A 14,177-nucleotide genomic window follows, 5' to 3' on the forward strand; every position below is an offset into this window, starting at 1 on the left:
CTTTCCTCTGAAATATTAAGCCCAGATAATATATTCTCTAATCCACCCATATTCTTCCACTTTTAGTGCTACTGGCAGCTTAAACTCCTGGACATTGTAAGAACACTTGTTAAGTGTTCAAGCTAAAATACACAGGCCTCCTTTCAAAAGTGAATAAACGAAGCCCTTAGAATTCTGAATTTGATTTACACTCGCTCCCTCTTCACAGGAGTCTTCTCATCCACCCTTGCAGAATGGAGCAGCAGAGTGGCCAAAATGGATGGATTAATCTGTCTGAGGTATTTTAGTTTAACAAACAGGCTTATAAAAAGGTTTTGTGCAAGCTGATCAGTAGGTAGAATGAGGGAGAGTATAAACATCCAGTAAACTCTTCACTATGGCCCAGATGCTTTCAATAACCGAAATCAGGTACTTGCAATACCTACTATAGTACAGTCTAAATCTTAAGTTTTTCTATCCCCTTACTTGTGTTCCAGGGTACAAAGCAGTCTCAAATTTGCATCAGTATAACTCAAACTCCTGCTTGTTTGCTATGATTCACAATAACATGGTTGAAAATGGCCACTTCCTTATCATCCAGTTCCTACACAGCCCCACACCACCTTGTTAAAAGTATTTTCTGCTTTAGGTTAAGAGGCTTTTGTTCCCACCACCATCTGGACAGACAGGTAAGCTCTGCAGGACAGGCTGTGGCACATGGATTGAGTAGGACATTACAGAGCCATACAATGAGAAGGAAAGGAGTCACCGCACATGCCAACCGCAGGCATCATCTCTACCCCTACACTGTTCCGAAGCTGTTGATTGTTGCTCACTGATCTATTACTTACTCCATTACAGACCTGCACAACAACTTGTAGGACAGGGAAGATTGTGGAAAGAAATTTGCCCTGCTGCCTCCTTGCTTACCACTCATTTCCTTCTTCATGGATTTCTGGTTCAGATTGCCACATGATACACCTGTGCTCTGCAATGTCATGTTTCCCTCTTTAAGAGAAGGGGACACAGAATGTTTGGCTGCTCCAGCTCCCATCACCTGACCTGCCTTTTGTCCTCTCCACCTGTGCATCCTCTTCACACTTGGAGCATGCACACACACCCATAAAAATACACAGCAACTACCAGAAGTTTTGAAGAGTTATCACTTTTTCACCCAATGTTGAATCATGTACAGTGAACTGAAAAAAACTACATTCATTACGACAGGATTAGCGAGCATGGGGTATGGGGGTGAACTCCTGCCAAGCACAGGAAACAATTTAGATAAAAGTAAAAGACCTGGTATCAAAGGCCTTTTTTTTTTTTTTTTTTTTTCTAGCCCTCACCAGGAAATTTTTTCATCTCTCATAGGGGACTGGGAGAGGTTGAAAGGGTTTCTGCTTATGCAAGGTGTATTAAAAATTATGGAATTGTACAAGATTTCTATGTTGTCCTTTTTGAGGGCACTGGGCCTTCTGATCAGGTTGTTAGTGGAGAGTGAAATGTCACTATTGAGTTCCATCACCAGGCTTTCCTCTAGCTCAGTAGCTGCCGAATCTCCTTGTGCATGTGACACAGGAAGTCCACATATGAAGCCCCCCCACTCAGGCTCTTGTCCTCCACTAGAAAGTGTTTGAATAGCATTTCCAGCTTATCTTCTTGCTTCACAATTATTAACTACAAAAAACAAGAACAAAACCAACAGTGAGTAGTTAGCAGAATTAACGTTACTGGAAAAAAGAGCAAAAAGCTAAATACCTCAAAAATCCAAAGACAGATAACCAGAATCACAGCATACATGGCTTATGTGTTTTGACTTCTGTAACTAAGCTGGGTTAAGTCTAAATCATTTCTAAATAGGAGGGAAATACCATCCATGTATGTGGCTTGTGCACTAATATATTATAATAGGTCTGAAAAAAGTTAGTTTTAGAACTACAGTAAACACAGAACTCCGAAACTAGTAACAAATTTTTTTTCAGGTCCTTGAAAACTTTATGTTTGAATCACATTTATGAGATCAGGAAGAATAAGTTCAGCACTGCAGTGTTAGCAAGCATCACCTGCTCTGCTGAAAGGGAAGAGGATATAAAGCTACAAATGGGAGACAACATTTTTACCTTCATGTAGCGGGATCTCTGCACTTGAAGCATGTCAATAATAGATCGAACTTTCTTTGAAAAGGGGTTTTCCAAGACAGGCAGGGTACTCTGGAATGAAAGATATCCAATCCCCATTAGTCACGTGAAGTAGAGCAACATTAAACAAAACTCAGCAGTTTTGTCTTACTACTTAAGGGTAGAGATATATCTACCCTCATTAACATACAATCTCTTTTGACCTCAACTAGTTAAAAGGGAATATACCATGATATCAGAATTAAAGGTAAATTATTTATTCCATTTACATACAAACTGTTCTCCTCACCGTCAGTGGAAGTCGGGCTTGTCAAACAAAGCTAGGCAAAAGCATGGCCGACATGCCCAGACTAGGGACATTTCTACTAATTTCACATACCTGTGCTTCTCTTGTTCCTAGTATGAAAAATTTAACACTATTTTCTCAACTTGCTTTCTCACTGTTTTAAGTTTTGGGTGACTATCACAGACACTAGCTCCCACACTGCCATCCAGCTCACCAAGGTGTTGCTAATCTGACTGAAGGATGACACTCCAAAGAGGTTCTGGATCAGGCCTTGCTGCACGTTGACTCCCACCCACACAAAGATGTTCAGCCCATTCTCCAGCAGGTATATGTCACCCTTGGAGAGACGTTCTTCCGAGTTCCGGATTGCTGCTGGCAAGGAGTCACTGTCAACATCTGCTTTGGTCTGTTTTAGAGTGAAATAAAAAATAAAATAAAATCAAAGTTATAAAAAAGAACATCTTATCAAGTCCTGAAAATTTCTGCCACTAAGACCCTAACGGTTTTCTCATTTCTAGGACTCATAAGACTGCAACAGCTGTGACTGAAGTATCATCTTCCTTAGCTTACTTTTCTTACTGAACGTGACACAGAAGCAGATCAGAGACTCCAGGTCAACAAAAGAGAACACAAGGTCTCTGTGAAATTACACTGTAGTTCCAATATTGTGCCCTGGAGTAGGAATGTAATTGGTTGTTAGTGTTATTCCAGTAACTATGGTACTGAAAAGTCACAATAGTATGTGGAGTTACCCTGCAATGATGAAAATTACTACATAAAGTTACAAGAAGCTTTAGGACTTTTAAAAGCCTATGAAAGGGTCAAAAGTGTATTCTTTGCTACTAGTCATGTGCTCACAGCTCAGGAAAAAATATCCCCCAGCAAATTCACAAGATGTAGTAAAGTATCTATCACCAAATAGAATTAAGTGAAGTATCCCAACAGACAGCAGATCCCAAATCCTTCTCAATTCACTTTCCCTTGCTAAAATATAAATGCCAGTCCTTACGACGAGTCAAGACAACAGCAAGTCTCAAGTGGTAAGAATATCCTGAATTACTCACCAGGGGCAAAAGCCTGGGATAAAAGAAAACATTTGTTTCTGCCACATCCATGGATGTGACTAACTGACGAATGTAGGCACGGTCATCCGTTGTGACCTCCGGACCAGGCTGAAGGACATCACTCTTCAACACACAATTCAAGTACACAGGAAGCAGCTTCATGCATTCAGGGAGGATCAGCTACAAGTCACAAGCAGAGAGAAGTTGATCAGCTGTCTTGCTGAATAAGCTTATATTTGACAAAACAAGGCTTGCATGAACCAACGAAGCGTGGTACAGCTGCGAGGAGCAAAAGCCAATCGTCTAATTACATCAGGAACTTGCAAAAGTAACATAAAACCTCTCCCTGGAGTGGGCAGTGCTTCCTGGGCTCCAGAGAGATGTCCAAGAAGCCATTCTCCACTAAGTTTTACTTGCAGTCTCTCTACTTCTCCGAGTCTTCCCTTTGCAAATTTCTGCTGAGCGAAGCAACTGATTTTTTATATATATATATTTTTTTTTTAGTAGGTGAAGTAGGAAGGTGCTCTCATAACATTTTAATAACCAAGCCTGTGATTCAAGTGAAAGCTTTGGAGGTTACCTGGCCAGCAGAAGAAGGACTAGCACAGTTCTTTCGATAGCAAGCTAGGATCTGGGCACACTGGTTGATCAGTGCATCTCGTACAGTCTTCACTGGACTACTCAGAACTCCACGATATGCTGCACAGAAAGAGGACAGAGGTGGATGGCTATCAAGTGATCGCTCATGAACAGTAAAAAAAACCAATACTACTTCCACACAGTAAACCTAAACAACTATTGTTTAAGAAAGTCTTTTCTCTCCTCTTCAAACTTGTGGGAAAGACATGATACATTCCTACTGAAGACCTGAAGAAGCTAATTTACTCTGTTTTAATACATATTCTTCAACTCTCCATGTACTTTAAAATACACTTAGTCCTAACTTGAAGGCATGAGGTACTATAAAAACTCCTTTTATAGCCTGGACATCTTTCTTTAATATACTGAAAATTTACTGTTTCGTACATTTTAATGGCAATAAGCACACACAACTCTAAACCTCTGCTGGATTTGTAGGCTTTTACTGCAAACTAAAAAGGGTAAATAGCATACAATGCTTAGGAGTATGATATTTAAGCCAGATCTATTAGAAAAGGCCACCATTTCATATTCCTAGAGCAAAAATATGGAACAGTTAAAGAACGAACTAAAATAGTCCAGAAATAAATACAAGGATGAATTCAGACAGTTGTCAATACAAACATCTATTAAAAAAAATTAGACAAGAATTTGTATGAAGGATAAGCCTACAGCCTCTATCTGTACCTCTCATCCTAAGCGACAATACTATCACCACAGCTTTATGCTCTTTCCCATAAATGACTGAATTATCAGGATTGCCACCTGACATTTGATGCAAAGAGAATAAACAGGTGTCACTGGATGACAACAGGCATTTTAACAGCAGTTAAAGTTTGTCATTTTTGTTACTGTATTTACCCTTACCATATTTAGCCAAGTAATTGATGAGCGTGTCTGTCTCACAGTTTCGATAGAGGTCAGCAAGCTGCGTGCAACAGTTTAGGGAGAGGTTGTGAATGCGGAGCCGTCGCTGTCCTGCACAACTTGTATATAACAGGGCACACTGTAGGAGACAAATGACAGGATATAGAAAAATTAGGTCCTGATATGGTAAGAAAGGCAAGGTTTGAACATACTTCATTAAAAACTAGGACTCAGATGCCTAAACAAATACAATAAAGACTTGCACAATAAGCCAAAAGCATATGCTAAAAATCAGGGTCAATGAAAGATAACAAACAGCAATGTTAGCACTTTGTATTAAGGGAACTGGTCTTGGAAAACATTGTAGTTTGAAGCAGTCTAGGTTACCCTGAGATCACACATGCTGAAAGATAAAGGGTACAAGTAAGGGGCAAAAAAAAAAAAAAAAAAGAAAAAAAAAGAACATACAGTTCCTTGAAGGAGTGTCTAATAATTCAATTCAGAGCAACCCCATCCTCTTCTGCAACTGGCACTTTTCCCAGCTGAGACTTTGTTCCACCTTGACAAAGTTTTGTTGACAATTCTAAACTGTCAGCTCACTTCTTTCTCCTAGAAAATCCCCTCCCTCACCTGAAGAAGTGCACCGCTGTCTTCACTCAATTTGTCATCGTGCTTGAATTCCACTGTGATTGTTTTATCACAGTCCAAACCTGCCATCTCTACATCAGTTGTGTTGCTCATATAGAAAGCTCCAAAAAAGTCAGTTGCTCGAATACCTAAAAAACCAAAAAACTCCAACATGAACCACAATTTTCAACAGAATAACAAGGCAGACAGTTCTTGGAGTCCTGAAAATCCTGTAATTGGTGACACTAAGTTATCTCAACAGATTTCCGCAGGGATCTTTTCTCAGTCTTGAAAAAAGTCTTAGAATTTCAAAGCTTTAGCAGAGCTTTTTGCATAGCATAGTCTCAACATGTTTTAAATTAGGGAATAATCTGTTCCTTATCATATGACATGCTTGAAGTGGTAAATTTATTAAGACTCATTCACGCTAACACCCACCTGTGCTTGTGCGCACTCTCATTACAGCATCAAATCCCACTTCTTTCTGGACATCTCTTCTCAAGTCATTCAGGAACCTGCCCTGGTCTGCCTCCAGCTAGAACACAAGCCATAATTCAAGTTGCACACTCCCATAACTCTGAGCTGCTCCACAAACCATGAAGTGATTTAAAACAGACACTATCTCCTGCAGTCTTACTCTAAAAATCAGACATCATACAGGGCTCAGTGCCCTGCTAATAAAATATTGTGCTGAAAGATAACAATATAGCTTTTCTTGTTGTTTTTGTTATTAAAAGATATTTTGTGTAAAGACATAAAGCTAAGAAAATTATTTTGGTGAAAATCTTGAAATTTAAGTAGCAATTTATTTCCAAAGAGGTACTTGTTCACTATGATTCACTCTATGAAACAGAACTCATAACTAAGCAATAATTCTCATTTAGATCAAATACCAGTCTGGGTCAGTGTCACTCTTACCTGGAAATACGCATATTTATAAATGGAGCCTCCCGTCTGGTAAGTTACTACACCTAGTGTTGCCACATCCAAATACTGGTTTGGAAATAGGAACAGATCCACACAGCAGCCCTGGGCCACACAGTCCTTAGCCAAGTTGTTGTAAAAGCTTGTCTGTGGTTGAAACAAAGTCTAAGAAAGGAAGTGAGAGATGAGATCAGAAGTTTGTGGTAAGAAAATGAAAGTAAGATCCAGTTTATAATAACAGTCAATACACGTTTACACTTTAAGTCTCTCTTCAGGGAAATTAGGATCATATAAATTCCTCCTGACCCTGCCTTTGAAGAACTGTTGAATATTCCGAAAATTACTACACATCTTGCTTTAACTGTAAATTCAGCACATTTACTTTAACCCAGCTATGGGACTTTATCCAGTGTAAGAGCCTAGACCTCTCTCCTCTTGTTCTTATACCAGAGCTGTCCTTATGATGTCAAGTCTACAAAGCTCTGCTTGAGAAGAGAAGATAAAAGTGCAATGTTAAAAGATAATTAGCTAGGATGGCTATATTATGTGCAATCCTTGTAACTTCTAAAAATGTTACTTCAGAGTAAATCTATTCCATAAAGAGTATAATATAGACCTGTAACGTAAACATCATGTGAGTTATTATTACCTTCTCCTTATCTGTGTTGATCAGTTTCTTATCATCCCTGTTCTTTAACTTCCCTGGGGCCTCTGCAATGGGCAGAGAAGTGTGGAAAATGAAGAGCTTGCCAGCGCATTCAGCTGCCTGCAGGAAAGTAAGTGCAATAGTGCAGGTTAGAAGTGTTCATAAAAATTGTAAGGGAGACTGTGATTCAAGAACAAGCATTCAAGCATGCTCATTACATCACTGCTTCATGTCAGGAAGGCACTCTATCAGACTCACAGGTTCAGCGATCACTTGGTTACTTCAGTAGTATCCACCACAGAGAGCACAGATTACTGGTCAGTTACAGAAAAGCAAATTTCAGTTCTACTGGACCTGTGTTAGTTCCATGGCAGGGAGAAAAGGACTGGCTCCAAGGAGACACAGAGCAGTAAGTAGGACTCAGCTACAAAAGGTTTTGCACAAACTTGTTAAGAATGCTTTCTTTTCTGATTGCAGCTACTGAGTTTGTAGAAAAGGGAGAGTCACAGAAATGGCAAAGGATTTTGTAATCCGAGCTTCAACGGATCATTAATTTTAAATCAATAATCTATGTCAACACTAGCCAATGTTTAGTAGGTTATTTTCTCTGACACATGCAGTATGTAAACAATCAATTAGTAATTTATATTATTTCTTGATTGAACAATTGTCAAGAAAACAGAGTTTAAGACAGACTTCTAGGGACTTACATGACAGGCAAATAGAGCTACATGAACAGTTTTGGACAGAATCATACAGGCAATCTATTCAACCAGTATACACAGGTCAGAGTTAGATCATCCATGTAAGTATCTGGATGAAGTACTAGAATGGAAGAACTTTAGGAAACGTTTACTTGGTTAGCACATTGGTGTGGGCAATGGCAACAGATTGCATTCTCTCCTTTTATTTAAGATTACACCAGAGCTTTAAGTACAGGATTAGAAAGACACCATGCTACAGAACTCCTCAATGAGACATGACAGACTTCAGCACCCAGATTTAATGTTGGAGAGGTTTTTGAGGTTTTTTTGTAGGTTCCGTAAGCTGCTCAAAGCAAAACCCAGCCAGGCAGCTGAGATTAAGCCACATCTTGTACTTTGAGCAAAAATTACTAAAAAAACTTGGGTAGAGAACAAACAGGTAGCTACCTAGAACCAGAGGTACATGCACTTGAAGAACAAGCCAAGTATTTCCTACATGTAGCACATCTACCACAAGGAGACTTAAGAAAAACTTCAGAATTGTCGTCTTAGTGTGTGTTAGCAAAAAAATGAACTTCAGAGTACTCAGGCTGAAAACAATTTGCCATGACAATGCATTTACTAACCTTCAGTGCCTCCAACCCTGCTTGAATCACAGGTGCAAAAACAGTTTCTGTTTCTCTTGTGTCTGCAAACATTTCTGGAATCTGGTCCAGCAAACTAGAAAAAAAGAAGAAAAAGGAGGAATTCAAGATTCCATGTAACTGGAAAAGCTACACAGTGGCAGTTATGACTGAGGTGATTTAAACACAAGTCCCTAACATGTCTGTAAATTTGCATAATTTTTACAGTATTTGACATTTCATTGTTTATCTGTGAAAAAAATGATGCTTTGTCATTCTTCATTGGCTTCTCTCACCCACACCCTCAGTGTTTGCTGTAAAGCTGCAACTGATGCCTACTTCAATAGCTCTTCTGTATTCCTGCTCTTTTAACATACTCCAATATATAGGCAAGTAAACTCTTAGGAAAAACTAGTGACACTTGGCCTTTGTGTGCCAAGCATCCTGTGTACTATTAAAAGATTATTAGGTTTAATCCACAGTTTTGTATTTATTCTTGTTAATACACTACAAAACAAGCTAGAAATTTTCTTTAAAAACATGCAGTGCCAGGTCTAGTTCCAAAAAAAGCAGTTAGCTACACACCATAGTTTAATTACAGTTCAAGTACCATGTTAAATAGTTTGCCAAAGCTTTGCTAATCTCTCTTTCTTTCCTTCTAGATTTTATCTTCTCTATCCCATCCATTCAGTTTTCTCCACAGAACCAGAATTAGACACCACTGTTGTCTCAGCTTACAGTTATTTAGGCAGTTGCCTTAAAGAAGGTGATGCAGTATTCTTACTACTTTCACTCCACATCATTCTAGTTGTTTTGGGTTTTTTTTTCCCCAGACATGCCCTTCTGCACTAAATCCCCATATATATATATATATATATATATATATATATATATACACACACACACACACACACACACACACACACATGCATACCTTCTACCAAGGTGGACTTTAAGCCAAATACACCCTTACCCCGTGAATTTTACTATCCTACTTTGCCAACTTAATCTCAAAGAGTACAGGAAGTTAAAATACATGGAGTGACTTCTAGGTGAATAACATGACAGACAAATAAGCAGTGAATGTAGCACTTCTAAACACAACACTTGAGTCTACCAAACAAGAAGTTTACTACACACATTGTAAATCAGTTTCTATTACCTGGCAATAACTGTCCTGGACTCATTCACATTCACCAGAAAACCGTCAAGGAGTGGCACAAACATATCCGCCACATCTGAGACAACCATCATTTGTGGCTGTGCCAGTGAGCTCTTCACGTTATAGAAGTGTAATACTTTGTTGTAGGTGACAAAGCCAACTCGAATGGCTGATTCTTCCATGTTGCCTTCCCTGTAAGAGACATACTTGCCTTCACATCTAAGGAGATAGTGAAATCAATACACAGAACCTAACACAGTAAGAGATAAAGGAAAAATGCAAGGAAGGAAAATTTATTTTCACATAGAAAGGTATCCAGAAAGATGTTCTGCTTGGCCTTTTTCTGAAGAAAAGCTTGATAGGATTATCAAATAATTTTTTAATTTCTATCTTTTTTTTTTTAAGGGAAAACGTTAGTGTTTCCCCCATTTTAACTGGCTACAGTAGTATACAATATACCTACCTGGGCAGGTAATCTAGGAGTGACTTTAATTCTTCACATATTAGCCTCACTAAGCCACTCTTCACAGCATTGTAAGACACATCAATCATGAAAATGAAAGCAGGTGGACTGGGAAACTTGTTATTCTGTGGAAAAGAGCAAAGAAGTCACATTATGGTCATGTAATGCAGCCCACATAACAGCTCTGTGGCCAAATGAATGCTGGTCAAAACTCTAATAGCTTTCATGTGCTTTTCTACTCGTGAGCAGTAATTGCTTCTTCAGATCATTCTCCCATCCTTGCCCAACTAACAGACATGTAAGCACATTGTGCTTGAAATGGACTGGTATTACATGCCCTAGACTGATTTTGCCATTGCTGAGTGAAGAACAGGCTAGTCACAACTAAATCATCCAGTTACATGACTGGCCAGACAAAGTGGACAGGGAAGTCTCCCAAGACTTTGGAATCTGACCAGATTGGTTATAGCTGATTTCATCAATATAAAGCAAAAGACTTTCCTCTCTGAGAGCTGCAGCTTTTCCCTTCTACTTAAATATCAGGTTTGCTTTTGGAAAGTAAAACTTGTTTCAGTCAACAGGGCATACTGGAAGAAGTTCATAGAACAAAAGCAAAACAGCAGAACTTTCAAAAAAGCTGGGAAGATCACATCTTGTTTGAATTAAAATTGCTTCTTGCACAGTTAGAAGCAAGTTAATTGTTTTTTCCCTTAACTCAAAGTAGAGCTGAGCCATCAGGAGGTAACCAGTATAAAGTTGCAACATTTCGGTAGCTATTTTCCCCAGCATTTATTTCAGCAGAGATGTAAGATGCTTTAATGAACACCTTGCACATTTTCCCTATTCCTTAGAAGTTAATTATTATTTAAATCTTGAATTTAAAAGTGAACCAGCTCTGACAATATATATTTCCACTCTATTCTTGTTTTTAACCACCATGGCTGTATTTGAAGGTTAACAGGTCAAGTTTGTCTTAGGAGACAGGTGGCACATTGCATAGTTATTATTGTACTTTTCTTGAATCTCTCTACATTATCTTTCTGCCCACACTGCAGAGTCCCTCCTGCAGAAATGCTGAGTAACAGCAGCTATAGCTACTTATATGGCTCCAGAAGAGAATGACAGAGGCAGCTGTAACAAAATCATATAATGTGTGATCAATACTTCCTCTACTTTGGGAAGCAAGCAGACAAGCACTTTATCTTACACAATTAAGTGGGTTGGATTAATGCTGTTAATTACCTCTGCCAGCTGGAAAGCAGCCCCAAACAATTCATGTCATTCTTACTTTTAGGAAAAATAAAATTCTTACTTTTATTTAAAAGCAAAACAAAACACAGTAATAACCACATGCTACTGTACCTTGCAATAGTCAACTGTTGCTAGGAACTCGTAAGACCCCAGTGATAACTCAGGTCGATCATAGAAGTCTACTCGCTTTCCAGTATGATCCAAATGCTGGAAGTAGTGAGGTGGCACTGGGGAAGGAAAAATCATTAAGCTCAGTGAAAATACCCATGATAAACACTGTGACGAGAGAGCTAACATGACAACAGCTGTTTCAAACAAAACTTTAGGAAAGCTAGCTAGCACCCTGTGCTAGCATGTGAGTACTACTAAAAACATTCATGCAATTTAAGAACATCATTAAAGCCAAGAAACACAAACTGATTCCAGTCTGTCTTATGCACCAGGTGGCATCGTATAGTCACAGAAATATAGAATTATTTGATTCAAAAAGACCTTTGAGATCATTGAGTCCAACCATACCTGTCCACTACTAAATCATATCTCTGAGCACCTCATCTACTCGTCTTTTAAATACCTCCAGTGATGGTGACTCAACCACTTCCCTAGGCAGCCTGTTCCAATGCTTGACAACCCTTTCAGTGAAGAAATTTTTCCTGATATCCAATCTGAACCTCCCTTGGCACAACTTGAGGCCATTTCCTTTTGTTCTATCACTTGTAACTTGGGAGAAAAGACAAGACACTCGCCTCACTACACCCTCCTTTCAGGCAGTTGTAGTCAGTGCTAAGGTCTCCCCTCAGCCTCCTCTTCTCCAGACTAAACAACCCCAGTTCCCTCAGCTGCTCCTCATAAGGCTTGTTCTACAGTCCCTTCACCAGCTTCGTTGCCCTTCTCTGAACACATTCCAGTGCCTCAATGTCCTTCTTGTAATAAGGGGTCCAAAACTGGACACAGTATTCAAGGTGTGGCCTCACCAATGCTGAGTACAGGGGAAGGATGACTTCTTGGTTCTGCTGGTCATGCTGCTTCTGATACGGGCCAGGATGCTTTGGCCTTCTTGGCCACCTGTGCACACTGCTGGCTCATAATCAGTTGGCTGTCGACCAGCACCCCAAGGTTCTTTTCTGCCAGGCAGCTTTCCAGCCACTCTTCCCCAAGCCTGTAGTGTTGAATGGGGTTGTTGCGACCCAAGTGCAGGACCCGGCACTTGCCCTTGTTAAACCTCACACAGTTGGTTGCTGCCCATTGATCCAACCTGTCCAGATACCTCTGTAGAGCCTTCCTACCCTCAAGCAAATCAACACTCCTGCCCAACTTAGAGTCATCTGCAAACTTACTGAGGGTGCACTCAATCCCTTCATCCAGATCATTGATAAAGATGTTAAACAGAGCTGGCCCCAACACTGAGCCCTGGAGAACACCACTTGTGACTGGCCTCCAACTGGATTTAACTCCATTTACCAGTCTTTGGGCCCAGCCATTCAGACAGTTTTTAACCCAGCAGAGAGTGTACCTGTCCAGGCCATTGGCAGCCAGTTTCTCCAGCAGAATGCTGTGGGAAATGGTGTCAAAGGCTTTACTGAAGTCCAAGTACACCACATCCACAGCCTTTCCCTCATCCACTAAGCGGGTCACGTTGCCATAGAAGGAGATCAGGTTGGTCAGGCAGGACCTGCCTTTCATAAACCCATTCTGACGGGGCCTGATCACCAGGTTGGCCTGTGTGTGCTGTGTGATGGCACTCAAGACAATCTGCTCCATCACCTTCCCTGGCACCAAGGTCAGACTGACAGGCCTGTGTACCTCTCCTGAATCTCCTTTACAGTCTCATTTTACACTTAAAATCAGAAACGCTCTTAGGATTCTTCTGAAGGATTTGGTCCAAAGGAGAAATATATCAATCTCGTACAAGTAGTAACTTACAATAGAGTTTGAGGCAAACTACAGGCTACAACACTGTACAACTACAAAGCGTAGCCACATGCCCAGTGCCCAGTATTTTTGTGCTGGTACCAGGCAACAGAAAGAAACAGGAATTAAGCTAAGTCTCTGCCTACAGAGGTCAATTGTAGAAACAAAGAAAGCGTTTCCCTTGTGCCCCAAGAAATACCATGGCAGAGTCTCTCCTGCAGAATTGCTAGGGTGACAAAATGTATTCCAGCTACAGCTGCCTATACAGCTCCAGAGGAGAACTGTAATGGTAGTATTCTCCACCTTTAAATTATTCTAAACATTCAAAGTTTCAACAGTTTTAAAGAAAACAAAGCGATATGATTAAGACTATATAAGCACCTTTCACTCCTCTCCAAATACACATCCAGTACAAGCTAATTATCTGATTGCTTTTGCAGAGAAAACAAAAATTATTCTCAAGTATTAGGTACAACTACATTGTATTTTCACAGCATTGCTTTCATCAGCAGACTCTGAGCATCCCTCCCCTTTCTGCCCCAGCTCAGTTGTTACAGGTACAGTCATTCATACAGCTGCTGAGTGAGCATGGACAGGGAGTGCATGCAGGCTGAAAATCACCAGACAAAAAAGTTTTTTTAAAATTGGCCATTTCTAACTATCATCAGTTTCCCACTTGTTTGTACAAACAGTTGTACAGCATAACTAAGGTGACAAGAACAAATAGTCCATTAAAAGCCGTCAGTGTTATCAAATGAAACACTCAAAATATCACCATGAGGTTTGTTGTACCTTACATTCTCCTGTGCCTTCAAAACAAATCTACAGATGTCATGTGCACATAGTGACTTCTGTTTAAAAGGAAGCATGTTTTATAAGAATTTAAAGAGCAA

General features: G+C 39.9%; 1 protein-coding gene across 1 annotated transcript in view; it reads right to left on the minus strand.

Annotated features, from left to right (window-relative positions):
* Nucleotides 1-1,315: 1,315 nt before the first annotated feature.
* The window catches only part of SEC24C (SEC24 homolog C, COPII component), a 30,584-nt gene continuing 17,722 nt past the window's right edge, over nucleotides 1,316-14,177 (minus strand). The window contains exons 11-24 of the mRNA XM_010169651.2: nucleotides 11,485-11,600; nucleotides 10,123-10,247; nucleotides 9,660-9,851; nucleotides 8,501-8,594; nucleotides 7,174-7,290; nucleotides 6,519-6,689; nucleotides 6,039-6,135; nucleotides 5,604-5,749; nucleotides 4,974-5,112; nucleotides 4,048-4,166; nucleotides 3,468-3,647; nucleotides 2,618-2,809; nucleotides 2,100-2,189; nucleotides 1,316-1,656 (exon numbers count right to left, since the gene is read on the minus strand). Coding sequence (XP_010167953.1) covers nucleotides 1,516-1,656; nucleotides 2,100-2,189; nucleotides 2,618-2,809; nucleotides 3,468-3,647; nucleotides 4,048-4,166; nucleotides 4,974-5,112; nucleotides 5,604-5,749; nucleotides 6,039-6,135; nucleotides 6,519-6,689; nucleotides 7,174-7,290; nucleotides 8,501-8,594; nucleotides 9,660-9,851; nucleotides 10,123-10,247; nucleotides 11,485-11,600 — 1,919 coding nt within the window. The 3' untranslated portion in view covers nucleotides 1,316-1,515. The remainder of the gene's footprint in view (nucleotides 1,657-2,099; nucleotides 2,190-2,617; nucleotides 2,810-3,467; nucleotides 3,648-4,047; nucleotides 4,167-4,973; nucleotides 5,113-5,603; nucleotides 5,750-6,038; nucleotides 6,136-6,518; nucleotides 6,690-7,173; nucleotides 7,291-8,500; nucleotides 8,595-9,659; nucleotides 9,852-10,122; nucleotides 10,248-11,484; nucleotides 11,601-14,177) is intronic.

This window comes from Antrostomus carolinensis, unplaced genomic scaffold (assembly GCF_000700745.2).
Source record: "Antrostomus carolinensis isolate BGI_N321 unplaced genomic scaffold, ASM70074v2 scaffold46586, whole genome shotgun sequence".
Taxonomy (NCBI): Eukaryota; Metazoa; Chordata; class Aves; order Caprimulgiformes; family Caprimulgidae; genus Antrostomus; species Antrostomus carolinensis.